Source organism: Clytia hemisphaerica, unplaced genomic scaffold (genome assembly GCF_902728285.1).
Source record: "Clytia hemisphaerica strain Z4C2 unplaced genomic scaffold, Clytia hemisphaerica genome assembly, whole genome shotgun sequence".
Lineage (NCBI taxonomy): Eukaryota > Metazoa > Cnidaria > Hydrozoa > Leptothecata > Clytiidae > Clytia > Clytia hemisphaerica.
Window position 1 is genome coordinate 211366 of NW_027103363.1, and position 27636 is coordinate 239001.

Below are 27636 nucleotides of genomic sequence, written 5' to 3' on the forward strand. Positions count from 1 at the left end.
TAATGCTATCACTCCTCAAGAGACGTTATCTCACCTGGGCTTTCAATGGGCGAAGAAGCGAAATGAACTCTGTCTACAAAATCACAAGTCATCACGAATAGCTGAGTTATGGTCGGTCACTTCCTCACTCATTGCCTCTGGTGTACGACATTGCCACCCTGACACAATAGTTTCCTTATTCAACACTCTGATCATCCCTAAACTGATGTATGGTCTTGAACTTGTCGACCTAAGTAAATCAGAACTTGACAGTATCAACGCACAGGCTAGATCATGCCTCAAGTCCCTGTTCAATGTTTCTAAATACAGCAAGAACTATATCTCTATAACTATACGACATCCCAGACGCCAGCTCCATCATCCAAAGAAGAAAATTGAAACTTATCAACCAACTCTTGGCTAACAAAACCACAAGACAGTACACATGTAAGATGCTATACACTCGCACGTGTAACTCGAGCTTCATATCTAAGTCGAAACAGGTTATAATCAACAACAACCTGAACATAACGGACATTTTATCTGGAAAAGTGAATTTCCAACGTACTCATCAGCATTATGACTCAGACTTAATTGATCAGTGCAAATACTACATTGACAACTGGTACTCATTTGAAAATCGTGTTGCTTTTAAAGCAATCCTTGAAGAACGCGTTCAGAGGGCAAGAACAGAGCAATAACTATTCAGACCACGTACACGTTTTTTTTTTATAAGAACGTCAAAAATTTTCGAAGCCTTCGGATGTTCTTAGTTTTTTGGATTTGAAGCCTAAAAATGTTCTTAAAATGTTCTTATTTTCAGCATTTTTTGAGCATTTTGATGTAATTTCTTAAGAAATTGCATGTTATTAAGTCTCCAAAGCCTTGGTATGTTCTTAGAATGTTCTTAAATTTTTGGGCCTCGAAGCCTTATGTTCTTATATAGTTTGTTCTTATAAAAAAAAAAACGTGTATGTCTTATCCCTTTTCCTCTGGTTTCCCCTACATCCCCTTGTCTACTCTGATCTACCTGACAGTTATAAATGCTCTGTTCCTACCCCCTAAACATATTATTTTCTTTGTATATATTTTGTTTATTTTTTATGTCCTATATTCCGCTTCTTTTTAAAACTGTACATATTATATACCTAACTACTTTGGGTGATAAAAGAGATATATATATACTTCATGATTTTGGTGCTTTACCTATTTGCTTGACACTTAAAAGTTTCACATTAAAAATCATATCCAGCTGAATCTCGAGCATCACTGAAAAATATGCTTTGAAACTTTCCATAATGATAGTTCAATAATAATATGACCTATTTCAGTTAATATTAACACTGCTCAGCCACAAAATGATCAATAAAGATCTCGTAAACATTACATTTTTTCTCAATAAAAATTTTCCAGTCGCCATTTTCTTATTGCTCGTTTTTTGAGCAAGACTAGAATCTCGTTCGGTTTTCTCGCGCCCTTGACGGGAAATACTCACTCGGGTAGTTTTACTTTTTGCGGGAAAAACATGAGCGAGTTTCTTTGCTGTCGAGTTCAACTGTAGCAATACACTATTCCTTTAAACACTAAATCTGAAATAAAATATTTAGCGCGATGTTTGATTCTACATGGGCCCCGGCGAGCCATTTGAAGTGAGAGGGGGAAAAACTTTTGGGGTGATGGAGTTGGCGACACAAAGAAACTCTTTCACTTTTTTGTACCTTCTTACCACCATAAAACGCAATGTAATTGGGACGTCACTTTTACCTGGTATATATAAATAAATTACTTCTACTTCAAATAAACGCCCCTTCTTTTAAAATGTGGGAGGGGCGTTTATTTGAAACAAGTAGCTGTAAAGGAGAATCATATCGAGGAAAACTTAAGTATGTGTTTAAAATTGTATTTTAAACGTATTGTATTCTTTCAGTATTCAAACTAATTTTGACCCATTTTTATATCTCTAAAATGACATAATATTTGAACTGAAAGATAACGGAAAGGTATTGCAAGGTTACCATTCACTTTATTAAAATGACCTTTGTTGAAGATTATTTAATAAACGCCCCCTTTTTAAACATCCCCTCTAATAAACGCCCCTCCTAAAATCCAAAATATTTAATGAGCGCCCGCACTATTTATTCAAAGTAATACAACGGTAAATAGTTATAATACGCCTATTTTTCTCTTTCCAGTTATTTCGCAGCCAAGCCGCATGTTGCTTCCACACCACGCACATTCGCCAACACCCAAGAGATGTATGATCGATTCAAGAGTTATGGTTTTGAACCATCCTTTCATAACTATACAACAATTTTAGCCTATTCCAAAAAGGATGATCCTAATCGTGTTTATATCAAGGATGGTAGGTTTTAGTCTTGTTTGTTTAGTTATGAACGTCGAAAAAATCTATGTCAGCTAATTTTGTCTTTTAAACTACATCTGTTAACTTTAAAGTTTTCGCGAAATTCAATTTCGCGGTTGAGAGGATTTTTTGTTCGCAATATGGCCTATTTTGCCCTATAAAGACGAACTTTAACGTGCGTTTTTTTTAATCCCGAAAATATTCGTGTTTCGCGGAATTTAATCTCGCGGATTTGCCAAAAACCGCGAAAAATTTGTTCCGCGAAGATTTGTTCCTGCAAAAATTTACATAAGGTACATGCTATTTTCTATTCAATTTAAGAGGGGAAATGCACAATGCAGATTTCCCTTCGAAAAAGGCGTTGAAAAAAACTAACTTTTTGTCATTATTCAATTGTTGTTGCCTTCTTAAAACCTCAAATAGCAAAGAGTGCCCAACCATAAAAAGTTGTTTACTGCAGTGACGTAGAAAAACAATCATGTACAAGAAACACGAATGCTAATAATGAAAATAATGGTACCGTCAACAGTATCATAACATGTCACGATAACTTTCGCTGATAACGCGCCCTTTTTAACTTTTTTGTTTTCATTCAAAAGGACCGGACGCCGATTGGAGAATTAGAGAACGCCCGCCGCTTAACAGCCTATCGCCCGATAGGATTAACGAATAACGAGTGTGTAACTTATGCCGCGCGAGTTCGTTTTGCCACTACTGATTTTTTTCATATTTCGATTTAAAAGCCTACTCGGTGCGAAAGAGAAATTGTGTATTTTTTAATACGCCGTTCATTAACTCAAATCAAATGACTTTGGAGGTTCGGTGAAATGGTGGCCGAATTGCCGTCCCATGTTTTGTCAGATAGTCCAAAGTTAGAGCATTTGACGGTACATATTAGAAGTATACCTTAAAACCTCGTCCCCGTGTATTCAAGGCTTTGTTTATATTTCTTATTGATGCCAGAGAATACCCTGGTGTTGGCTGATGTGAGTTCCCACTCTCACAGGGGGGGGGGGCTTTTTAAAACAATACCTCATAAAAAATTCTTATGTTACAAAATATCAACGGCAGCAACTTAGAATTGGCCAAAATACCAAAAGTTTCAAAATGCCATAGCTTTATTATCTTTCTTTCTTTTCTCGCTTACTCCATGAAGGGAGCTACAAGGGTAAGATTATCACCATTGAGTTTCAATAATCCAACGGCACTCCCTCCTTTTCTCGCTTACTCCATGAAGGGAGCTGCAAAGGTAAGATTATCACCATTGAGTTTCAATAATCCAACGGCAATCCCATCTTTCCTCGCTTACTCCATAAAGGGAGAAGAAAGGGTAAGATTTTAACCATTGAGTTTCAATAATCCAACGGCACTCCCTCCTTTTCTCGCTTTCTCCATGAAGGGAGCTGCAAGGGTGAGATTATAACCATTGAGTTTCAATGATCCGACGGTACTCCCATCTTTCCTCGCTTACTCCATAAAGGGAGAAGAAAGGGTAAGATTTTAACCATTGAGTTTCAATAATCCAACGGCACTCCCTCCTTTCCTCGCTTACTCCATGAAGGGAGCTGCCAGGATAAGATTATTGAGTTTCAATAATCCAACGGCACTCCCTCCTTTCCTCGCTTACTCCATGAAGGGAGCTGCAAGGGTGAGATTATAACCATTGAGTTTCAATAATCCAACGGTACTCCCATCTTTCCTCGCTTACTCAATGAAGGGGGAAGAAAGGGTGACATTATAATCATAATTCCCAACACAATAACGTCTTCTCTGTCCATAACATAGACAATATTTTATAAATCTAAATTATTTCGTAGACGTCGATAGACCTGTAAAATATAATTCTATGAATAAGCGAGCCGCGAAACCACTTTAGGATATAGGCTTCAAATCCTATATACGAATTTCGATTCAAACCCTCTGCTGTACCTTATTCATTATAACCTATACTTGAACACTTTTGCATCGCTCATTTCAAAGTGCGGCCTGCGTTTCAGGGAACTTGTCAGGGAATCACATTTATCCCTCGCATAAAAGAAAAAAAGCGCCCAAATACACAGGTTGCAAAATTAAAGTCTGAAGAAAATCACGCCTTTACTCGAAAATTTTATGTGCTTTCTACAAGACATTTATTTCTGATTGGTTCGAATTTATTGACACTAATAAAGTTATCAGCTGTAAGTTGTAAAGCAAGTAAATTGGGAATAAAATCACATGTTTTGACTACATTCATATAACTTTGCAACCCGTGTATTCACTATTTTGTCAAATAACTTTTCCATTTGTGATTGTGTCCCGGGGATGGGCTACTTAGGCAAAAATGGGTGCTGGGTATCTGCAGACGGTAAAAGTCGGTTGTTTTACCTTTGATCATGAAAAATTATATCCATTTTATAGGGCAAGAATTTAGTGTACGCAAATTTTGGCCGCGATCAAGATTACCAAAAGTTGATTGAACTGAAAATCAACGTCACTGATTGTATTGTTTTGACCAAATATGGTTTGGGAGGTCGTGGAGGTAAGCAAATTTTGTTGAAAAAGCAACATTGGTTAAACGTTTATCTTACGTTCATTTAACACTATTATGATCAATAAAAGTAGGTCCGAGAAAATTCATCAAGAAAGTACCAAAATAGCAAAATATGAACATTTTTGACTTAAAAACATTTATAACAGGCAATACCGAGTTTATGTATCGGAGGATATCGAGGGCGACGGTAAGAGAAATCGATACAAAACAAAGTCGATACTTGATGTACGGCTCTATATCGCCTTTGCTCGCCTAAACAAACGACGGTATTTTGGTTTACCGTCGTCAAGCAAAGTGGACGGTGATTTCGACCCGTTTCGACCCCATGTCAGCTTTGCTTTATACCCTCCCCCTCGATTTATCTCGAATACATAAACTCGTTAATGATTGCCTGGATGATGTTTATGATACTATACTGGTACGAAAAATATAGCTGTTTTTAATACAAAATTTGATCTTTTGTTTAATATCTTGGCTTGATGATTTTTCTCGCACTTTTATTTTATTCTTTATTGGACTGGTGTGACAGTTGGCTATGTTATGGAAGTCATATTGTTTGACGTTTGGACGTTTGATTTTACGTCATACAACCAATCAGCTGTTGGATCCTTGATGTAATGTCAGAAGACATTGCTGATGTAATGTCAGAAGACATTGCAAAGGTTTTTTACGTTCCACTTTATGAATTCCCCTTGACTTTTTTTCTACTATATCTCCTACCCACTGTTTCGTAATAGTTCATACTAAATTAAAATGAATTAAAATGCCAAGTATAAAATAAATATAGTCTTTTCGTTTCTCCAATGACAGATATTTCAAACCTTTACTATATCTTATAAATGATTTATAATCACTGACCTTTATATATCCATGGACCAAGTTTCTCAATCCCGGCCAAGCAAAATCTTTGATCGGAGTTTTTTGAAAAGTGGTACCCTGCGGCGGCATTACTCAATAACGGTGTAAATGCATCGAGAGCGCTAGATCTACTTTCCCTCGAAGACTTTTGGTGATGTAGCGCCGTTAGACTTTAATTTTTAACATTTCAGTGGCTTCTTTACGGGTACCAATTCAAAAAAAAATTCGATCAAAGATAGTGGATATAGCTTGGTTCAGGTATATTATATAGAGGTCAGTGTTTGAAATACTAAGTAATATAATACAATTATTGAAATTCAAATATTTTAGGTCCGGATGGCGGAAAAATACAAAGCTGCTGGGATCTTAATTTACGGTGACCCCCGACAATATGCTCCCGTGTTGAGTGAGAAATTCCCTGACGGGCGTTGGCTATCAGACGATGGCGTCCAACGTGGTTCGATCATTGGTGGGGAGGGCGTCCCTGAGGGCGACCCGATGTCGGGTGGATATCCAGCCAAAAGTAAGTGAATTACCTATCTGTATGTTTTTCTGCGACGGAGTCGGTGGGCTTCTAATTGCTTGGAGGACTACGGGAAATCAGTACTTTTACCGCCCTCGACTTTGCGTTGTTCCGAATCGTATCAACTTTCAAAAGTTTTTGAACATCTATCCGCAGACACGTGTTTTGTTCTTGTAGACCGAAAGAGACCGAAATCCTGGCTTGAATTGAAATTGAAATCCTGTTGAAAAACGAACTTCGCGAAGTCAGGTTTTTTTTGTTCGGCACTATATATCCCATATATATGAAAAAAAAACCTTTTGTAGTTTTTCTGCCGGTTCTACCAAGCAAGCAACGGAAAGATTCCGAAAAAGTGGTGGAATCTTACCCAAAACAAAGACTTATAACCAAAACAAGACGTCTAACCATTGTTTAACCTTAGTTAGATCTCATCAGGTAGCGTGTTATTGTTTCTCTAAATACAATAAACTATATCTACAGGGTTTCCGCATAATTAGTGAACGAAAACAATCAATTTTGCCGCGTCAGCAATAAAAACAATTGTTTTGCCGAGTCAGCAAAAATAATCAATATTACTAATTTCTCAGAATTTTCGTCGAAATTTTCAAAATGGCTGAAGCAGAAAAACTTTGATTAGAAAATTAGAAACTCTGACTTCGTTCTAATCTAAATGAATGTGAAAATGTTTTACTGACAATCAAATCATCTTCGTAACAGAAAGATACAAATTGAAGTTTTATGATATGGGCTCCTCTCATCAAGTGCTAAAGGAAACCCGACATCCTGATATATCAAACTGCCTTCATATCTAACAGTTGATCGTCAACAACTATTGGAAATCATCTAATCAGAAAAATGTACTCAAAGATAACCAAATGATGAGCTTCAAAGACTTTAGGACACTTTTAAACTTTTGAGGACGACCTGGCCTACAATACCAAAAGACAGATGCGTTAAAGAACTAATATGTTGTGAATGTTTTGATTATCATTTATTATGGCTGATCACTTATTTTCAACTTAACTTTGGTGTATGCAAAACTTGCAGATATATGAAACTCTAAAAAGGCTGATTTCATAAATGGTGGAATGATTAACCCAATCTTATTGAATTCATACTCTTGACATTCAATTAAATTGATTGGAAACTTGAGAATATTTTTGGTGTTTTGAATGACATAGTACATATATACAAGATGTTGATTGACTATTTTAATATAACTATGTATACCTTTTTTAAAGTGGATAAATTTTGGCGTGGATTTAATTTGGCGATTGGCCAGAATACGATTTTTGGCGGGGATTTAATTTGGCGATAGATCAATTTCGTAAAATTTGGCGAGGATTTAATTTGGCGAAGTGGAAATTTTGTCACACTGAAATGGGTGAAAATTACTCAAAAATATACTAAAAAGTTGTGATTTTTCACATAATTCTCTTTTTGTTAAATTTGGCGGGGGAATTTGGAAATTTTGGTGAGGATTTAATTTGGCGAATTTTGGTCAAATTCGCCAAATTTAATCCCCGCCAAAATTTATCCACTTAAGGTATGTGTTAATATCGATATTGGAATGAAGAAATAATAATCATGGTAGTAGACACTCAACTAGAGGGAATCGTGATATTTTACGATGGACTTGAATGACATTTTTACATACAAACATTTTTTAAACTCTATTTCACTAAAACTATATCTACGATATAAAACTGTACTTTTGGGTACCTAATAAGCTTCCCCTCCCCCGCTATAAATAAATTCTCCTATCTGGCTTATTCCAAACCCCCATTTATTTAGGTACCCAAGAGTAGTTAGAGCCTTGTATGGACCTTATTTTATTAAAAGTTTTCAATTTTTCTTTAAACAAAGATAGTATAAGTTTTTAAGTGTATTTAACAACCAAACATTGGAACAACCAAAAATTGGATAACATCTTTTCTCAAGGGACGAAAGCAACTAGTGAAAGTGAACCAATCTCACTCAAAGCTAGACGATGTAATCAGCGGTATACCACAAGGAAGTGTATTAGGACCTCTACTTTTTGTGCTGTATATAAACGATCTTCCTGACAAAGTTGTTTCCGACCTATTACTTTTTGCAGATGACACGAAGATATTCAAAGAGGTCAATTCCATCAATGATTCTCTTGTCATTCAGAAGGATGTAGACACATTGAATGAATGGTCTAAAGATTGGCTCTTAAAGTTCCATCCCGATAAATGTCATGTTTTAACACTTGGCAAACTAGCTAACATAAAGCACGCACATCCTTATTCTCTCGCTGGTAATCAACTGGAGCATGTTTTCGAGGAGAAAGACTTGGGAGTTTTGGTGGATGCTGAGCTGATGTTTGAAGAACATATAGCCAAACAGGTAAACAAAGCGAATTCGACACTTGGTATTATCAGAAGGGGGTTTAATAATCTTACTCCAAAGACCATAACGACACTATACTCCGCCTTTGTGAGGCCGCACCTTGAGTACGCGCAGTCAGTCTGGTCACCCAAACTACGCAAACATGTGAACATGCTCGAGGGAGTCCAAAGACGAGCTTCAAAACTTATCCCAATATATCGACACCTCCCGTACAGTGAAAGGCTAAAAAGGCTTGGATTACCAACCCTCGAATTTCGGAGACAGTTTTGTGATATGGTGCAGGTCTATAAACATCTTTCCTTTTACGACAAAGATACTATACCTTCAAAACTAATCAGCCGTGCACGTCCTAAACGAAGACATTCCAAAGAGCTTTTACCAAACTTTGCTAATGACGGCTTCAATGGACCCCAAACTAAATCGTTTTACTATAGATGTGTGCCAACGTGGAATAAACTACCAAGAGAAGTTGTATCCGCACAATCGATTAAGTCGTTTAAAGAGAAACTGAATGATGCATGGAAAAACCACCCACAAAAATTTGTTACAAGAGGAATGTGAAAGAAGATCGGTTAGAGGCCCATCGTGAGCCTAGCTTGTAAATCTGTATAATAATAATAATAACAGTGTATAAGTTTTTTTTATTCTAAAAATTTTGTTAATCATATTGTTTTGAAAAGATAGAATCAATGTTTGGGTCAAAGACTGATAATTGAATTGAAAAATTAAAGAAGTTTTTTCACTCAATTTTCAATATTTTGATCCAAACTTTTGAGGAGATTCTGACATAAAATTTTAACAAGTCTCCTGTTATTTTTAATGCCTTAATTAACTTAATTTTTTGTGACACATTTTGATAAAAATTACAGTACCATAAAAATGTGAAAAATTTAATGAAAAATGATGGGATTGTTTTGACTCATCACTTCCTATTTAGAAAATAAGTACCTTTAAGGGAACTAATTTTGCTCACTCGGCAAAATAAGTTCCCGCCAAAATTAAATTTTTTGTTTCCTTGCCTAAATAACCCTGAAATTCATCAAAATTGCTCAAAATAGTAAGACAAAATAGAAAAGATTTACGCTGTCATTCGCCAAAATTAAAAAAATTTAGGATATTTTCTGCCTGCCAAAATTAGTTCCCGCCAGAAAAGGTTCCCTCAAGGTATTTGAAAATTTTCAAAATTTTCAAACCATTTCCAATCAAGACCAAAATCACAAAAATACTTGTAATTTTTGTTAACAACTATCAGTCTCGAGATTTGTAGAAAAAATGTCTGGACACAATTTATGAACAAAGTAACTCATGCATGTAACATATCTTTAACCAGGACCCTAGTTAACTGGCATAACACAATCTAATCAAAAATTACAAAATCATTAATTTATTGTTTGGTAATACTGAGAAACAAACAAAAAACAATTTTCAAATACACAATACAATAATAGACAAAAATAGGCAATTCTTTTGAAAATAGATGACCTGATTTAATTTTTTCTGAGGATTAATTGACTATTGAAAATGATACTTAGATGACAAAGTATAGACAATAAGTCCCTTACGCTACATTAAAATAGTTACACAAAAAAAATTATTTTGGTATTAACAGTCAGAGCATTTCACAATTAAGAACTACCAGAATTACCTCTCAAAATTAATTTCATTATGATGACTGACTGATTAATTTAGAATATAGTTTGCTTCTGTTTGCTTTCTATAATTTTAAAATTACCTACAGTAGCCAAAGAATTCATCTATATAAATTTGTTCAAGATTATCTACAAGCAATAGTTTTTTCATTTGCCAGAAACCAGTCTTGCCAAATTAAAAATCTGGCACACTGTTTTAAAAGTAATATCCAAGCTTTCAATACTCTTTCCATTTTTAGCCAATTGAATGTACGTTATTTTTGTAAATCTCAGATTCTGTCCATGAGATGGCAGATGGCGCTTATTTAGGCATAATCAATGGTATATTTTAGTCCACTTTCTACAAATGACATACATCACAATTTTACGGTTGGGGTACCAAATATTTTCATATATATACTGATGCAATAACCCTCACAATTTCAGTTTGTAGTCTGCTGTGAGCTCTGTCTCTAGTGACAGTGTGAGTCAATACATTATCCAAATTTTAAGATATTCCAAATATTGTTAGTGTTACATTCTTTTCATCATCGCTGTTGATAATAGACCTTTTTTTAAGAGGCAGCCATGTTGAATAAAAGGTCTATTCTAATCTACCAAGTTTACCAGCCAAGCCACATATATCAAGATATCCAAAGAATCCATCCAGTGACACAAATTGATTCGGTGTTATAATAAAATAGCCAGGAAATAAAGTTATGATTCAAAAAACATCATTGCGACAAAATATTTTTCAGCATTGGGCGTTAATGTTAGATGTATATATTTCAATTCTAATCACAATACATCTTGTCTGTTGAAGATATCCTTGATTTGAAGTCGCCCATCTGTTTTTGAAATGCCTTTTCAAGGAGCAGGATATATACAGAATTTATGGTTGATTATTTTGATGTTTTTTTATATTATATATATTTTACACCTAAATAAATTGAAAAAAGTTATATAGAAATCAAATGAGTGATATTAAACCGAATACTTTTCATCTGAGAAAACATAAAGCCAGGTAAACTAACTGAAAACCTTAATTTCCAACAAAACACAGTCTGACAGTTCACAAAAAATAGCACAAAAACATTGAGCCAGGCCAGTCTGAAAAGAGCCAGGCCACAAAAAAAGAATGGTATGAACTTAAAGTTTGGTCATATTACAATGCTAGAAAATTATTTTTAATCGTCAAAAAATTCTCTAACATAGTATTTCAAAGCCATTCTTTGGGTCATTATAGCAAATACACAGAAACCAGTCAGCCATCTTGTTTTTGCGAAATTCCTTCCTTCTGGTCAAAGTTCAAGGTTCAAAGAGCAGAAATGCAAAGAATAATTATTCTAAAATCAAACCAATCCAATTTGTTGACATATTTCATGATAATTAGACCATAATTAGCAAAATTACATGGACAAGTAGTTCCAAATTTGGTGGCCTTCGAGTTTTGGCGGCCATTTTTTTAAATCTTGTCGGCAACTAACGTGCGGATCAAAGGAAATTTATTTTTATTGTTCGAACAATGAGATAATTTTGCATAATTATGCGCTTAGACGTCTTGTTTTGGTTATAAGTCTTTGCCCAAAACAACGGTAAAAGGTATTGTGACCACACATTTCTGTAAAGCCTGAAGGGCTAGATGGAGTGATTTAATGTTTTCCGAGCAAAAAAAAAGTGAATATTGCAAAAATTATTTTGCGAAGTCAGATTGGTCAAGCGCTGAAATTCTATTATAACGTCACGTGACCTCGGTAGGGTTTCCTACCTAACCACAGCACACTTAGCCAAAGCACGACAGCTAGCCCTTCGGGATTTATACACCCCCTTCTCACAGACCCGGTGGGATTTTTTCAGCTAGTGGGGGTAAAATAGCGACCCAAGACTCGCTGGAGATTGATATTCCCATGTTTGCTTATGACTGTTGATTTGAATTCTATTGTTTTTCGACCCAGAAAAATTCAGTAGGGATGGAAAAAATAGCACGATAATTTGCAGTGAGGATTGGTTTATCTGATTATTTTTAGCGGGGACAAAAATTTAAGGATAATTTTCCCCTGGGGATGATATTTTGGCCCATTTTCAAGTGGGAAGGGTTACCAGTGGGTCTGTGAGAAGAAGGTGTCTTTATAGATCTGAGATTGTGAATGTGAATTATCGAATTGTATATTTAAGCTTAGTACTCACTTGTTGAAAAAAGTTGCGCTTAACACTAGTCGCACACGTTTAAAAATAAAAAATAAAACTACAAAGCAACAAAAAGCCACACAAATCATAGTGAGTACACGCATTAGTCGCACGCATCTAATGTTAGACTTAGGTGTTTAATATTAAACGCACTGACCGTATTACATCGGATAAACGCCCGAGGCGTTTATTTAATTTTTCCGATTTTAGGAGGGGTGTTTATTCGAGGGGGCGTTTATTCAAAGTAATACGGTACTCAGCGAAAAAAAATCTTGTTTAACAATGCGGTGTCTTTGATATACGCGACTAAGGTTTTTTGATATGTGCGCCTAACATTAAACACCTGCGACTAAACATTAGACGCGTGCGACTAGTGTTAAACGCCACTTTTTTTAATACGTGAGTACCAAACTTTACTGAACAATTTCAATTTTTAGATATCTTGGTGGTGCTGAAGTAACAGACGATGAATGGGTTGGTTATCTCAATACAACGTATCGTTATGGTCCTTTGAAAAATTCCTCATTGTAAGTGAGTACTCGACGGCCGTAAGGCTCCGGGTGTGTAAAATCAGGCCCGGCGGAACAACTATAAAAGTGGAGAGGCTGCAAGACCTAAATGAGATAGAATTCGCGAGAAGAATTGGAGAGAAGAGTCTAGTTTACTGATGCCTCCCCAGCCTCCCCGCTCCCGCTGGGCCTGATAAATACAGATTTTGCGGTATTTGGGATTACAGGTCTTTGATATTGAATTTTTCCGAGATATATGTGTTAAAACCACATCACACCAGGCGATACACGATTTTTTATAAGAACAAACTGTATCATCTTAAACAGCTCTGAGATATCATCGAGCACTTCTGGCACTTCTGGCACTAAGAAAATCTAAAAATGTAAGAACAAACTATATGCGAATATGTTAAGGCTTCGATAGCAAAAATATTAAGAACAGGACAAACTAGAAGTATGTAGGTTTAAAGGGCTACTATACAATATACTACACAATGTATTGGTGAACAGCATTGTTTCCAGACCAATGTACGATTTTCTTTCTGTAAACAATCCCCTGGACGATCATATCGTCTACACAAAAACGATGGTTATCCCGGGGCGGAGTAAGCAGTGGTGGAATTGTTTACATTGTTTGTTTCAAACTCTACCGCCACCTTTTTGCCGTAAACCGCCCTGACTCTGCGCATATATATTTTCTCGCGTTTGCTGGCCCTCTTCTAACGGACGATAGCATCATCTAACAATCCCCTTGTTTTGTTGGAGTATTGCAAATCGATCTGGCAATATATTGTGGAAACTTTTCAATAAACTGTGATCACTTTCCAATAATTGCAAGCACTCACCAATATATTGTCTAACACAATATATGGTTCAGTGTATGTAGCCCTTAACTTGATTGACTCCCAGCATTATTGAAAAGAAGTTTGTTCGCCACATAAATTTGAATATAAGTCTTAAAGAACACGTGATTATAAATTTATTATCAATTTAGAGATTAATTAACGCATTCATCCGGCTTCGCAACCGCCGAATAAAAAGTTGCTAGACTATTAAGGAAGTCGCCTTGACGCTACAGCTAATGCTTGCCTTACGCTAGACTGACACACCAGTCGAGCTGGAAAGGTATCGCGCGGGAAAAGTTAGGCGAGCGTAGGAAGAAATTTTGTCGGCGGCAAGAGCTTAAAACGCTTAATCAGTAGCCTCTCACCAACTTTTGCTAGTTCTCCTACGCTGCTCCTATTCTAGCAAACGTCCGCCGCCTCTATGTTCCCGCCCTCTGAAATGATTAATTAACAGACTTGTTTGCTAGTCTAGCCTTACGCTCCTTACGTTCCAAACTTAACTTACGGCTTTTTTCGATTAATTTTTCTATTATTAGTATCGACTTATTTCTCTGATTTGTAAGTATGAAATAACGGCTGTCATATAGTCTAAGTGTTGTTTACGCACGGCAAAGCTCTTTGGATAGTAAAGGTGATCAGATGCAGTGATTATAGCCCAAGGAACTAAATATTAAAATCGTTCAATCCAATTTTTGTTTTTCTTTCCAGGACAGTGGACTTAGTGGTCAACAACGACAACAAAATCACTGATATACGAAATGTCTGCGGGTTCATGAAAGGAAAATACGAACCAGGTAGACAAGTTGATTATTTTTTTACACCCTCCTCCAGTGGCGTAGACAGGAGGGGCGCAAAATTTGTGTAGGAGAGCAGATTTTTGTGACAATGTAATTATCTATTCATAAATATAAAAAGATAATTACTGTGTCATAAAAATCTACTCTCCTACACGAATTTTTTCTACGCTATTGCTCCTGTTACAGACCCCCACCCCACCCTTTATCCTTTGAAAGTCCACCTTAATTGTCCTGACTGACTTAGGAAGACCGTGCGGGATTTTGCGGGTCAAAACTGCGGGTCATTCTAAATCGTTTCAATCATGCCGCCGTCTCCAAAAAGGTAAAATGCATAAACTCACTAATATGATATAAGTCCCGGAAAATTCCTTTGGAAGACCTTCTTGAAAAAAACAAGACGACTCGAAGTCGAAAATTTCGCCTAGAATTTGAACTGCATGGGAAAAACAAGAAGTAGAGATTGAAGCTAATCTGAAATCTACTTTACATCGAGCCTTGATGAAACAATTTTACAAGAACAACGAGGCTTAAAATCGCTGAATAAAATAAGATCAATTTAAGAACAATTCTTGTTTAGTTTTTAAAAACTCTAATAAAGTATATGCTTATAAAAAATAAATATGCTCATATTGTGCGCCATCCCTTGTTTACTTTGTAAGAACTAATTACCGAAAGGTATATCACCGTCTATCAATATGCTTATAAAAAAAATAAAGAAAAAATCAATCGTCCGTGGTTATACGAGAGTGTAACTTGTAAATTAAGTTTAGTGAGTGTGTCCACCGTATAGTGTACTTTCGTTTTCTAATTTTTTTTCCGATATCGCCAAGAATGCTTATCGTAATACGATTTCGCTAGGCGAAATTAACAAAGTCTTTTTAAAAAGTATCAGAAAATCTGCAAAAATTAAAGTAAAAGTAAAAGGATTTCAAAGAAGTGCATCTCAGAACTTTGTTCTCACAAATTTCAATAAATATCCCTTTTAATGTAATTTTTTCGTTTTGTATTTTAGATCGTTACGTCATGTTAGGTAACCATGTTGATGCATGGGTGAACGGCGCAGTGGACGCAACAAGCGGAACAACGGTTATGATGGAGATAGCACGTGCTCTTGGTGAAAAACATAAGACAGGTATAGTCATAGACCATTTCAAAGTCGAAATGGATCATGGGTAATTAGGACTGATTGCGCCTCCATAACGGCTTTCTGTTGACTAGACGCAAAAATCTTCAAAACTTTTCAAAACTTTGGACCAATAGTAAGTCGTCATTAGTGCGCAGTGGTCCTGATTACCCATTTCGCTTTGCTACTGTGAAATGCCTATAGACTAGAGTCTATCTCTGATTGAACTTAACATTCTGATGTTTTCAACTAGTCCAGTGAAGTAGACTAGAGGAATCCGTCATCCTGAAAAGATTTACTTTCGTTTTCAATAATTATACGATGAGACTTTCTCAAAGACACAAAAATACTTTCATATTTTGAAAAAAAGACACCTCTGTCTCACAGCCCCGGTGGAACTTTTTTCCTCAGTGGGGATGAAAATTCCTATTGAAATCCCAATGGGAATAGAAATTCTATTGTTCCAAAGTTATAAAGATCCAGTGGGGATGGTTTTTGAGTGAAATTTTTAAACATGGAACTTCTAATGGGGAATAAATCAAACTCAATTTCCTAGTGGGGCTGAAACGACAGGGTATTTTCCCACCAGGAATAGCTTACTTACGTGTTTTATTGACTAATTTTTTTCCTTCTTGCGAATCCCGTTTTTCAGTTTCATTCAATCCCATAACCCTCTACTTCAGGTTGGCGACCACGTCGATCCATAATGCTTTGCGGTTGGGATGGTGAAGAATCAGGTTTGATTGGTTCAGTAGAACACGTGGAAGAATATTACAGCCAATTGAAAGACAAAGCGATCGCTTACATTAACATCGACTCCGCTGTAGCAGTTTTTTTATAAGAACATCAAAAAATTTTAAACCTTCAAATGTTCTTAACTTTTTGAGTTATAAGCCTATAAATCTTCTGAACATGTTCTTATTTTCACCATTTTTTAAATATTTTTGTCCCTTTTCCTAAGAAATTGGGTATTTTAGAGTCCGAGAAGCCTTAAATTTTTATTAACTTGTTCATTTTTGCCCTCGTAGCCTTATGTCCTTATAGAGTTTGTTCTTATAAAAAAACGAGTAGAAATCTCTCCGTCTTTTCAGGGAACAATTCCCTTCTAACTGCCGCCAGCCCGCTACTCCACGATCTTATGTTCGACGTTCACAAGAAAGTTAACGACCCATACCGTGATGAGACTGTGTTCGATCGTTGCATGATTCATTATAAAGACACTGACTATAATAAAACGCACAAGATTTATTCTCTGGGTGCTGGTAGTGATTATTTCGCGTTCTATAAATTTATGGGCATTCCATCGATTGATATGAGCTACCGACAGAGTGACTTGGTAAGATGTTGTTTTTTATCTTTACCGTAGAAGGGTTGAATTTTCTCATTCCCGGGAAACACTTCTGGCGCATTTCCGGGATCATTCCGCTGTTTTTTCACGGCATACCGTCATGGATGATGTGTTGAAATGGAATATTCCAGAAATAGTTGCCACTCCTAAGTTGAGGAGGTGTGGTGCAAAGAGTCACTTTTCCCAAAATAGGGGTTACAATTTTTTTTCTGGAATAGTCCAATGCAAAGATAACACACAACAGTTTCTTTTGTACCTACCCAGACTTCTAGTCGTTTCCTGTTGTTAAAGTGATAATATGAAAGTTGCCGAGAGTGAGAAAGTTTGCCATATCCTACGCCACACCCCTGTCTCGTTGACCCGGTGAGACTTGAACACTCTAATTGAGATGGAAAATCATAGATATTTAATACATGGGAGATTATTCGAACTCTTAACAGCCTGAAAATCCTGAAATTTCTAAAAGACTACATGGAAATGTGTATTCGCAAACACATTCCCTCTTATACTTTAAAGACTTTGCGAACTTAATTCCTGTAAAAATTTTATCTTATTATCTGGACCAAATCTACAACACTTTTTATCACCCAGAATCACACTTTTCACTATACCATAAAAGATACTTGTCCATGAAAGAACATCACGCGAACTTTTAAAATCGCTGGCCAAGCCGTAACATTTTAATCACTAAAGTAAAATTATAAAGTTTAAACTTTCCAAAACTCCATTTTACTTTCAGGACCAAATCTACAACACTTCTTATTACCCACAATACCACACTTTTCATGATACCATCTTCTGGATGGAACATTTCGTTGACAAAGATTACAAAGTCCATTTGACTGTCGCCAGAGTTGGATTGCTATATCTGTTGAAACTGGCTGAAAATACTCTTATACCATTCACCATGCAACGTTGACGCCCTCAATCGAGGTGTAACATCATTGAAATCGACAATGAAGAAAGATGGCGGATTAGGAGAAGCAAAAGATTTCAGAATGTAAGTCTAATCCTTTTCATAAATTACGTTACCAACATTACATTAACTCCCAGCGGATTTTATTAAAACTATACTTCCTATTAAAAAAATCATTTAAACTATAAGGAGACATAATCACCATGGTAATACGTTTGAATACGAGACAAGTATGTTCGTGAGGTAATTTATGAAAAGGTCTATTTGTTTCAGGTTTTAGGGTATTTTAATCGGTTTAACTTTCACAAGATTTAATTCTACGCTTTTTGCCTACGCGAAAATAAAACTAGTGAAATTGTAAGAGATTGCTGCGATCCTCGAAAAATAAGTGAAAATAAAACTAGAAAGTTTTCGCGATTTTTTTTGGCTTGCGAAATCAAATCTCGCTAAAATTAATCTGATTAAAGATTAAAGTATTTAACCTACTTCTGGTCGAAATTTAAGCCCTGTCAAACACAAAATTTGATAATATTGTCCAAAACCCACCCTGAAAAATGGTGAAAATAACCTTATATCAACCCCTGATACAATTTTCGAAATCCAGTAAATCGCGACACTGTCAGATATTTTTGGAGTTTAAAAGGCCCCGATGACACGCCCCCATACCCGATTTCGCATGAGCTAACATCATTCTTTTTATTGTTTTAGTGGTCAAACCATTGGATGGTGGAGTCAAAAGTTTCTCAAAAGCTGTTGCCTCGATGACCAAATATATAGCAAGTGTGAAAAAAGACAAAGAAAAGTTGAACAAGTAAGACCAGCTGCATAATTTCATTAATGTTAAGGATCTTTCACGTACGAGCTAGATGTATTTCATCCTTGCAGTCTTGATTTCTTGACCAAGAAAAGGGCATGAAATATAATATAAGAACAGCACTGTTACAAACTCGAAAAGAACAAAAATAACCGTGTACGGAAAATAAATCTAAAACCCAGAAAAATAAAATTTCTACGGTGTTCATCTAGATATGATCTGAACAGAACTTTGAAGTAATTGACGGAATGAGTAAAACCCGACTTTCTGGTGTTGGCTCTTCCACTTAAATAACCTTTTTCGGTTTATTTTTAGCCCAATGTTTGTGCGAATGTTGAACGATAAGTTGATGCAACTTGAGAAAGGTTTCGCTTACCCTGGAGGTGTCCCTGGAAGACCACAACTGAAGTAAGCACGGGTATCTTATACAAAACATTCTATTAGTCGTTGTTATACGCAAAACACAAAGAGGAATGATCGGTCGGGATTGTGATGGTGAAATTTGTCGTTCTTTTTTAAGAGGGGGTTTATCTAAAGAATCCTGCATTACTAAAATAGACAAAAAGAACGACAAATTTCATAAAAAACGACATATTTCGCCGTTTAGCGATTCATTCCCCTTTGTTTATCACGGGAATTAACTACATGTGGTTGAAAAGAACGACAAATTACGCATGCGTGTTACAATGAAGGATTCTTTAGAGGAACAGACTGTAATATTGCGAAGTAGGCACTTTCTCCAAACTTTTAAGAACAAAATAAGACTGAAAATATTTTCGCAAAAATGATAGACGAGGGGGGGGACGACTAACATTTAAGCAACGAACGTTGTTTAAACTAAACGACTCAGTGAAGTGAACTAAGTGAAAATTGAGTGCAGGAAACCAATAAAATCGTTTTGAAATTTTCTTCTCTTCTTTACAAAACAGACATTATATCATGACATCATCATCAAACAGTAAATATAGTGACTGTCCGTTACCTGCCCTATCCGACCTCATTCCCGCACGTTCGTGCTCAGGCTCTCTGGCTCTTTTAGTCCTTTTTCTTTTCATTGGCCTTGCCTTGTTTTCATTTTGGCTCAGTTCAGTTCATTTTCTGGCCTTCATTTTTCATTTGCATTGCACGTTCGTGCCCTGGTTTCATGGTCTTCTCAGCTGTGCACTCGTTTCGCCCGCATTCTCATTCGCACGTTCGTGCTCAGGCTTCTTGGCGGTCACAGCTGTGGTTCTACCTTGTTCACGTTTCGTGCCTTTTTTGTTTGATTATTAGTCATTTTTTCATTAATTAGACATTTTTTTCACTAATTAGTCATTTTTCACTAATTAGCCATTTTCATTAATTAGTCATTTTTTCACTAATTAGTCATTTTCACTAATTAGCATCATAATTCCTAGTTTTCATTTATTTAGTCAAATTGTCAATTTTTCTAAATTATTTTCTTTGTATTCATTTCAGTTTGAACACTTCACATCCATATCACAATAATCACGTCGTGTTACAAACATCCCTAGCGGTCCTGCCCTGCTACATTCAAACAGAATCTCGATTCAATCAGAAACTCATTCAAACCAATCATGTCGCACCATTAACAATCTTCATGCTGTTACGATCCAAGAAACGTATCGATTACAAAATGTTCAGTGAGGACGGTACAAAGCATCTCAAACCTGATCTCACCGGAGCCACTGCAGGAGTCGTGGCTGATGAGCTTCAACATGTGATCAACTCAATCACCCTCATCCTGGAGGAAATCAAAGACTTCATCATTGAATCTGCTATTGACGGTTTAACACCACCAGAGGAGATCGATGACAACATTTCAAAAATTGGATCAATGAGATCAACTCTACGTCACCTCTTCATCAAAGTGCCGAATGACTCCATCGACAAAACGCTTTTCGAATCCTACGACTCAGCAATCTCCAGCATCCAAATGTACATCACTGATGCAAAGCAAACCAAACGTGATCAACGAGAATTCGTCGAGAATTCATCTAAAGAGGCAAAATCGAAATCAATCGAGTTTTCCATCAAAAATGTTGACCACTCCCTAAAATTAATCGAATCCCAACTTTCCATCGATTTCAATGAAGTAACAGACACTGTTGTCCAATCTGCAAGCAAAGATATTCCTGATATCACGAAGTCAATGGAGAAGATAGCAATCGAACTCAAGGTCCTTATCAGAGACACAACTGGGACAACTAAGGAGCCATCAGTCACAATGCTACAGCAGAAGTATTCACGTTTGATTACTTCTCTTCAAACCTTCTCAACCAACGTCAAAAAGCAGCTTGCCGACAGAGAGATCGATAAACTCTCGACATTCAAAGATTCGATCCTGAAAATCAAACGGCAGAAATTCAGTGGATTCGACTCAAAACTAGACATTTACTCATTCCAAACCGAGTTTGAGAAGCTCCACAAACGCCACACTCCAAGATGCTACATGCCAGACCTTCTTCGCAACAATTATTTAGAGGATCCAGCCCTGTCAATCGTGAAAGCTGAAACAAACATTGACGAAATCTGGAAACGTCTAAAGTCATCATTCGGTAACACAAACATTTTATTGAACAATAAACTGCAAGAGCTATCCAGTCTCGAAAATATCTGGAGGCTTAAAAATCCATCCAAAATTGCTGAAGCTCTTACTAAGATCATCTCGCTCATGAAAGACCTAATGTCATTATCAGAACAACACAACATTGAAGCCAAGCTCTACAACAGTGATGGAATCCAACGTCTCTACAAATTGATTGGCGACTCTAGAACTACTCGATGGTTTGAGTCTATTTGTGACCAAGATTTAGAGGGTAAAGAACTTTGGTTTCAACTGATAGAATTTTTAGAGAGAGACTTAAAAGTTCAACAGCAAAAGCAACTCTTGACATCGCTAGATACTGACAAGCCACCAAGAGGTCAGCATTCGCATCCAAGCATTCGAGATCCTTCAATTCCAATTCCAGACGATCAAACTCAGTGCGCCATTTGTGGTTCAAAGGATCATCCAACAACCATTGGACCAAAAGGAAACAAGCTGATCCAATACTTTGTCTGCAAGGAATTCGCAGATATGTCACCTTCTGAACGCTTTTCCATCCTAAAACGTAAACATTTGTGTCACCAATGTCTCTTCCCTGGTGCCCACGTCGACACTGGCAAGCATCAGGAAGGTAAATGTCAACGTCAATTCATATGCAGACACAAAGATCATGACAACTTCACTATCAAGAAACACGTGCTTGTCTGTGAAGAGCACAAGAGGGATCAAGAAAATGTCAACCAACTCGAGCGATTCAAGCAGAGGTGCATCAGCAAACGTAACAACATGCCAGAGTTCTCCAAAAACATCTCCAACTTCATTGCAATTTCATCGTTCCAAACCAGATCACCAAAGGACTCTGTGGACGAATCAGCCATCTTCCAGTTTCAAGAAGTCACCATCAACCACAAACCGTATCTGATTTTCTACGATTCTGGATGTGACGATTTCATCGTTCGTACGTCATCAGTCAAATCATTGGATGCCGAATTGCAGTGCCAAATTCCTATCAACTTGGGTGGAGTCGGAGGTGTTACAACTCCAATACGAACAAACGTTTATTCAGTCAAGATCCCAACCCATGACGGATCTGATGCAACATTTGTTGGAATATCACTGGACAAAATCACCTCAACATTTCCAACCTACCATTTGAACGGCCAAGTCGAGCATGATGTCCACGAAGCCTACAAGAAAGTTGGAGGTGATCCATCGCAACTTCCGAAACTACCACCTACCATTGGAGGAAACGTCGATTTAATGATTGGAATCAGATATCTCCGTTATTTCCCAAAGTTCGTGTTCCAGATGCCTTCAGGATTAACAATTTACCAATCCATATTTCGCAGCTCATGTGGCAGTCGTGGAGTTATTGGTGGTCCTCATCAATTGTTCACCATGATCAACAATGAATTTCACAGGACTGGTAAGAGTGATTTTATTTCTAAACAATTCAGACTTTATCAAACTGGTTATCAACTCAACCCAGACGTTCCACTTCTGTGCACAACTCGCACCTACCAAGTCTCCAACAACTCGTATCCTGGCCAACAATCAACGTTCGACATTGCTGAAAGTGCCGGCAGTAAAGTTACCTATCGTTGCACCAAATGTCGTTCTTGTGTCGATTGTAAGTCCAATGGATCAATAGAGGCAACAAGCATTCGTGAAGAGGTTGAACAAGAACTCATTAATAAATCAATCATCGTAAAATCCGACGAGCAAGTGACGATCGCAACACTTCCATTCATCCAAGATCCCATCACTCGTTTGGTGCCCAACCGTTCTAGGGCACTGAAAGTCTACAATCAACAAGTTTCAAAGCTTAATCGTCATCCAGAGGACAAGTCAGATGTATTAGAATCCGAACGTAAGCTTCAAAGACTTGGACACGTTGATTACGTCAATAATCTTCCAAAGGACCAGCAAGATCAACTGTCATCAAACGCTATCCAAAACTACATTCCATGGCGGGCTGTATGGAAACTCAGCTCGCTAACAACGCCATGCAGAATTGTGTTCGATGCATCACAGCCAACAAGTAGTGGATATAGCTTAAACTCAATCCTCGCCAAAGGAACCAACGGAATGAACAAATTGGTGGAAATCCTCATCAGGTGGTACACTCACAGATCCGCCTTCCATACCGATGTCACCAAAATGTATAATTCCGTCAAGCTATGCTCTGATTACTGGTGCTACCAACGATACTTATGGCACGACACACTCGACATCAACCAGCCACCTGAAGAGAAAGTGATAAAGACGTTGATATACGGTGTGCGATCAAGTGGCAATCAATCCGAAAGAGGCATTCGTCAAACCTCATCCTTGTCGAAAGAGGAATTCAATGATCAAACCTCAAAACAACGAGCCGACCAAATGGAAATCGCTCTCAGTCGGGGAGGGTTCGGTTTGAAAGGTTTCACATTCAGTGGTGATGATCCTCCAGCATCCTTGACCAAAGATGGAGAATCGATCGGCGTTGGTGGTCTCATTTGGTATCCGAAATCAGATCAAATTGCCATCGACGTAACCGAATTAAATTTTGCCAAAAAGCATCGTGGTAAAAAGCCAACCATTCAAGTCGGTGTAATACCATCAAAACTCACTCGACGTCATTGCGTTTCGAAAGTTGGTGAAATATTCGACATCACTGGCAAATTGACACCCATCACCGCTTCATTCAAGCTTGATCTTCGCAGCCTTGTCGATCTTGGACTCAGTTGGGACGATGCCATTCCTGACAATCTCAGACCGATCTGGGAAGATAACTTTACCATGATGCAAGAAATCAAGAATATCCGGTATCAAAGAACCATCGTTCCTCCAGATGCAGTCAATCTGAACATCAACACTGTCGATTTTGGGGATGCTAGCAAACAGATGGCAGCTGTCGCTATCTACGCACGAATGCTCCGTAAAAATGGCGAATATTCCTCGCAACTTATCTTCTCGAGATCCAAAGTCATCTCACCGACAACACAACCACGTGCAGAGCTCATTGCTGCTGTGCTCAATGCCCATACTGGTGAGGTCGTCAGACGTGCACTCAAATCAAAACATGATGGATCAATCAAACTAACTGATAGCACAATCAATCTGCACTGGATCAGCAACGACGAGATCACTCTAAAGCCATTTGTACGTAATCGAATCATTGAAATCAAACGCTTCACGTCATCCGAAAATTGGTACTACATCAACACAAAGCAAATGTTGGCCGACCTTCCAAGACGTCGTGGTTGCAAGCTTTTCGACATCAACAACAGTTCGAGATGGATCAACGGTGATTCCTGGATGACAACTGATGTCAAGGACTTCCCCATCAAAAAAGTGAGTCAGATTATTCTTAACTCTTCTGACCTTACCCAAATGAAGAAAAAGGCTACTTTCGAGAGCAACCAACATCATTCATTCACGAAGACTTCTGGACATTCGTCACTTCCTGCCGAAGTGAGCGAACGCTACTCATTCTCGAAATACTTGATAGACCCCAACAGATTTCGTTTCACCAAAGTTATCAGAATTCTTGCTCTCGTATTTAAATATCTGCAAAAACTTAGATATTTAGCTCAACAAAGACGTGCATCCAATACCGACAATCATCAACTGATCATCAAATTGGACGATATGGAAGTTCACATCAAATCAGCGGAAGTTTACTTCTGGCACAAGGGAACTAATGAGGTCAAACGATTCGTCAGCCCTAACAAATACAAACGTATCTCAACTGAAGTGGACGGTGTACTCATTTACACCGGTCGCATTCTTCCAAACGAAAGCATCGACATCGTTACACCAATGACTCGTGTCATGAAAGATCTCCATCAAACTGTCTTTTGTGTACCGATCCTGGAAAAGCATTCACCACTTTCCTACGCCATTTTACAAGAGGTTCACTGGTTCAACAAGACCGTCAAGCACTCGGGAATCGAATCGACATTACGTTATGCATCCAAAGTCGCCCACATCATTGAAGGTCGTGAGGTCACAAAGAAGATCAAACGAGCCTGCAAACTGTGTCGTTATCTCGAAAAACAACGCATCAAGGTTTCGATGGGGAAGATTCCAAACTCCTGCATGACGATTGCACCAGCATTCTACAACACTCAATGTGATCTAGCCGGACCATTTCAAGCATACAGTTCATTCAACAAAACGATCAAAATTTGGTTGACAATCTTTTGTTGCTCTACAACTTCCACCATTTCGATCAAGACAATGGACGACTACAGCACGCCATCTTTCCTACTTTCCCTTACTCGCTTCGCTTGTGATAACGGTTATCCAATGAATATGTTCATCGATCAAGGCAGCCAAATGGTCAAAGGCTGTGACGATTCAAGGATTTCGTTCAAAGATCTCAAAAACCGCCTTCAAGATTCAACCCGTTCAACCGACGTCAAGATGAATTTCGAAGTTTGCCCTGTCGGCGGACATAATTATAACGGAAAGGTTGAACGTAAGATACGAGAAGTGAAATCATCAATCAACAAATCATTCCAAGGAAGGAGACTATCGATCCTGCAATGGGAGACACTATCATCGGAAGTAGCAAACTCCATGAACGACCTGCCTATGGCACTCAATGGCATTGTATCCGATTACGAATCAATGGATTTCATCACACCGAACCGTCTCAAGCTTGGACGTAACAATGATCGTAGCCCTACCGAACCACTCATCGTTTCCAAGAATCCATCGAAAATCCTTCAAACCAACACCGAAATCCTCGACATTTGGTTTGACAACTGGCTGATCAACCATGTTCCAAAAATCACTTATCAGCCCAAATGGTTCATTAACGACAGAGACATCATGGTGGGCGACATCGTGTTGTTCCTCAAGAATGACTCCCTCATCAATTCCACATATCAGTACGGTATCGTTCGAGAGTATTCCCAGGACGAGATTCAAAAGTTCGGAAAGTCAAAGTCGCATACAAGAACCATAATGAAAGCGTGCTCCGCGAGACGAATCGTGCAGTTCGTGAGTTAGTAGTTATCCATCAAGTGGATGAAGTTGATCTGGTGGATGGTTTAAATGAAATGTTTAACTTGACTAAATGACTTTTGCATCTGCCCGGGGGCAGTGTTAAAGGACTCTCAAATGACTTCAAAAGTCATTAGTATATCATTAATAAAATCAATTATTTCATACGCAACATTATATACATTTTAATACATATTTCATTACGTCATCGTCCCTTGAGACTCTTTTCGCCCATAGTCACATTTTCTGTTTTGTCACTCTCACTTCAGTTACACGAGAGCTTTTAGAGAGATAAGACGTATGGTGTTGAGACATGTTTTTGAGTTTGACATTTTGACATCATTTTACTTTGAATTTCAATTCACATTCGAAGTACATTTTTCATAGCAGTTTTTACACAGTGACTACACTTGGGCAATCTGGTAAGCATAATTCTAGTTATTTGACATTTATAAATTCATAAAATTTACAAAAATATTTATTCAAAACTTAGATTTTCATTTACTTTCTTCTTTTCATTGGACTTTCATTGCACTCACGCACGTTCGTGCTCAGGCTCTCTGGCTCTTTTAGTCCTTTTTCTTTTCATTGGCCTTGCCTTGTTTTCATTTTGGCTCAGTTCAGTTCATTTTCTGGCCTTCATTTTTCATTTGCATTGCACGTTCGTGCCCTGGTTTCATGGTCTTCTCAGCTGTGCACTCGTTTCGCCCGCATTCTCATTCGCACGTTCGTGCTCAGGCTTCTTGGCGGTCACAGCTGTGGTTCTACCTTGTTCACGTTTCGTGCCTTTTTTGTTTGATTATTAGTCATTTTTTCATTAATTAGACATTTTTTTCACTAATTAGTCATTTTTCACTAATTAGCCATTTTCATTAATTAGTCATTTTTTCACTAATTAGTCATTTTCACTAATTAGCATCATCATTCCTAGTTTTCATTTATTTAGTCAAATTGTCAATTTTTCTAAATTATTTTCTTTATATTCATTTCAGTTTGAACACTTCACATCCATATCACAATAATCACGTCGTGTTACAAACATCCCTAGCGGTCCTGCCCTGCTACACGGGGGGGGGGGCACTCGATCTGAAAACGACTGTTCGGCGGAAAATTTGGCTTCCAAAATCGAACCTTTACAGTGCATCCAGCTGGCAGTGCATGCAGAGAAAATTTGGCCAAAAAATGACCCTTACAGTGGGGGCCAGAGGAGGAAAGGATATAAAAAAGACAAGAAAGAACGAAGAGTCGTGTTAGAATAAAAAGGTCAATACCACTTTCTCTCTCTAAAAAGCTTGTCTGGC

The 27636-nt window shown here is 37.5% G+C and overlaps 2 protein-coding genes across 3 annotated transcripts; both read left to right on the top strand.

Moving 5' to 3' along the window:
• The first annotated feature begins 1797 nt into the window (after nucleotides 1-1797).
• Nucleotides 1798-17981, top strand: LOC136823005 (N-acetylated-alpha-linked acidic dipeptidase 2-like). The gene is made up of 15 exons (XM_067079314.1): nucleotides 1798-1862; nucleotides 2172-2341; nucleotides 3305-3327; nucleotides 3498-3590; nucleotides 3903-3989; nucleotides 4739-4859; nucleotides 5018-5058; nucleotides 6060-6252; nucleotides 8351-8597; nucleotides 12878-12967; nucleotides 14503-14588; nucleotides 15604-15723; nucleotides 16398-16552; nucleotides 16715-17050; nucleotides 17802-17981. The coding sequence occupies exons 1-15, from the start codon at nucleotides 1798-1800 to the stop codon at nucleotides 17979-17981; spliced, it is 2007 nt and encodes a 668-aa protein (XP_066935415.1).
• A 705-nt stretch (nucleotides 17982-18686) lies between these two features.
• Nucleotides 18687-26705, top strand: LOC136822991 (uncharacterized). 2 transcript variants are annotated; one of them, XM_067079306.1, is made up of 4 exons: nucleotides 18687-18789; nucleotides 19108-19200; nucleotides 20251-24676; nucleotides 24907-25095. In XM_067079306.1, the coding sequence occupies exons 1-4, from the start codon at nucleotides 18740-18742 to the stop codon at nucleotides 25024-25026; spliced, it is 4689 nt and encodes a 1562-aa protein (XP_066935407.1). In that variant the 5' UTR covers nucleotides 18687-18739; the 3' UTR covers nucleotides 25027-25095. The 2 variants fall into 2 exon arrangements, with proteins under 2 accessions (XP_066935407.1, XP_066935402.1); XM_067079301.1 differs by having other exon boundaries at nucleotides 20251-26705.
• Nucleotides 26706-27636: the final 931 nt, after the last annotated feature.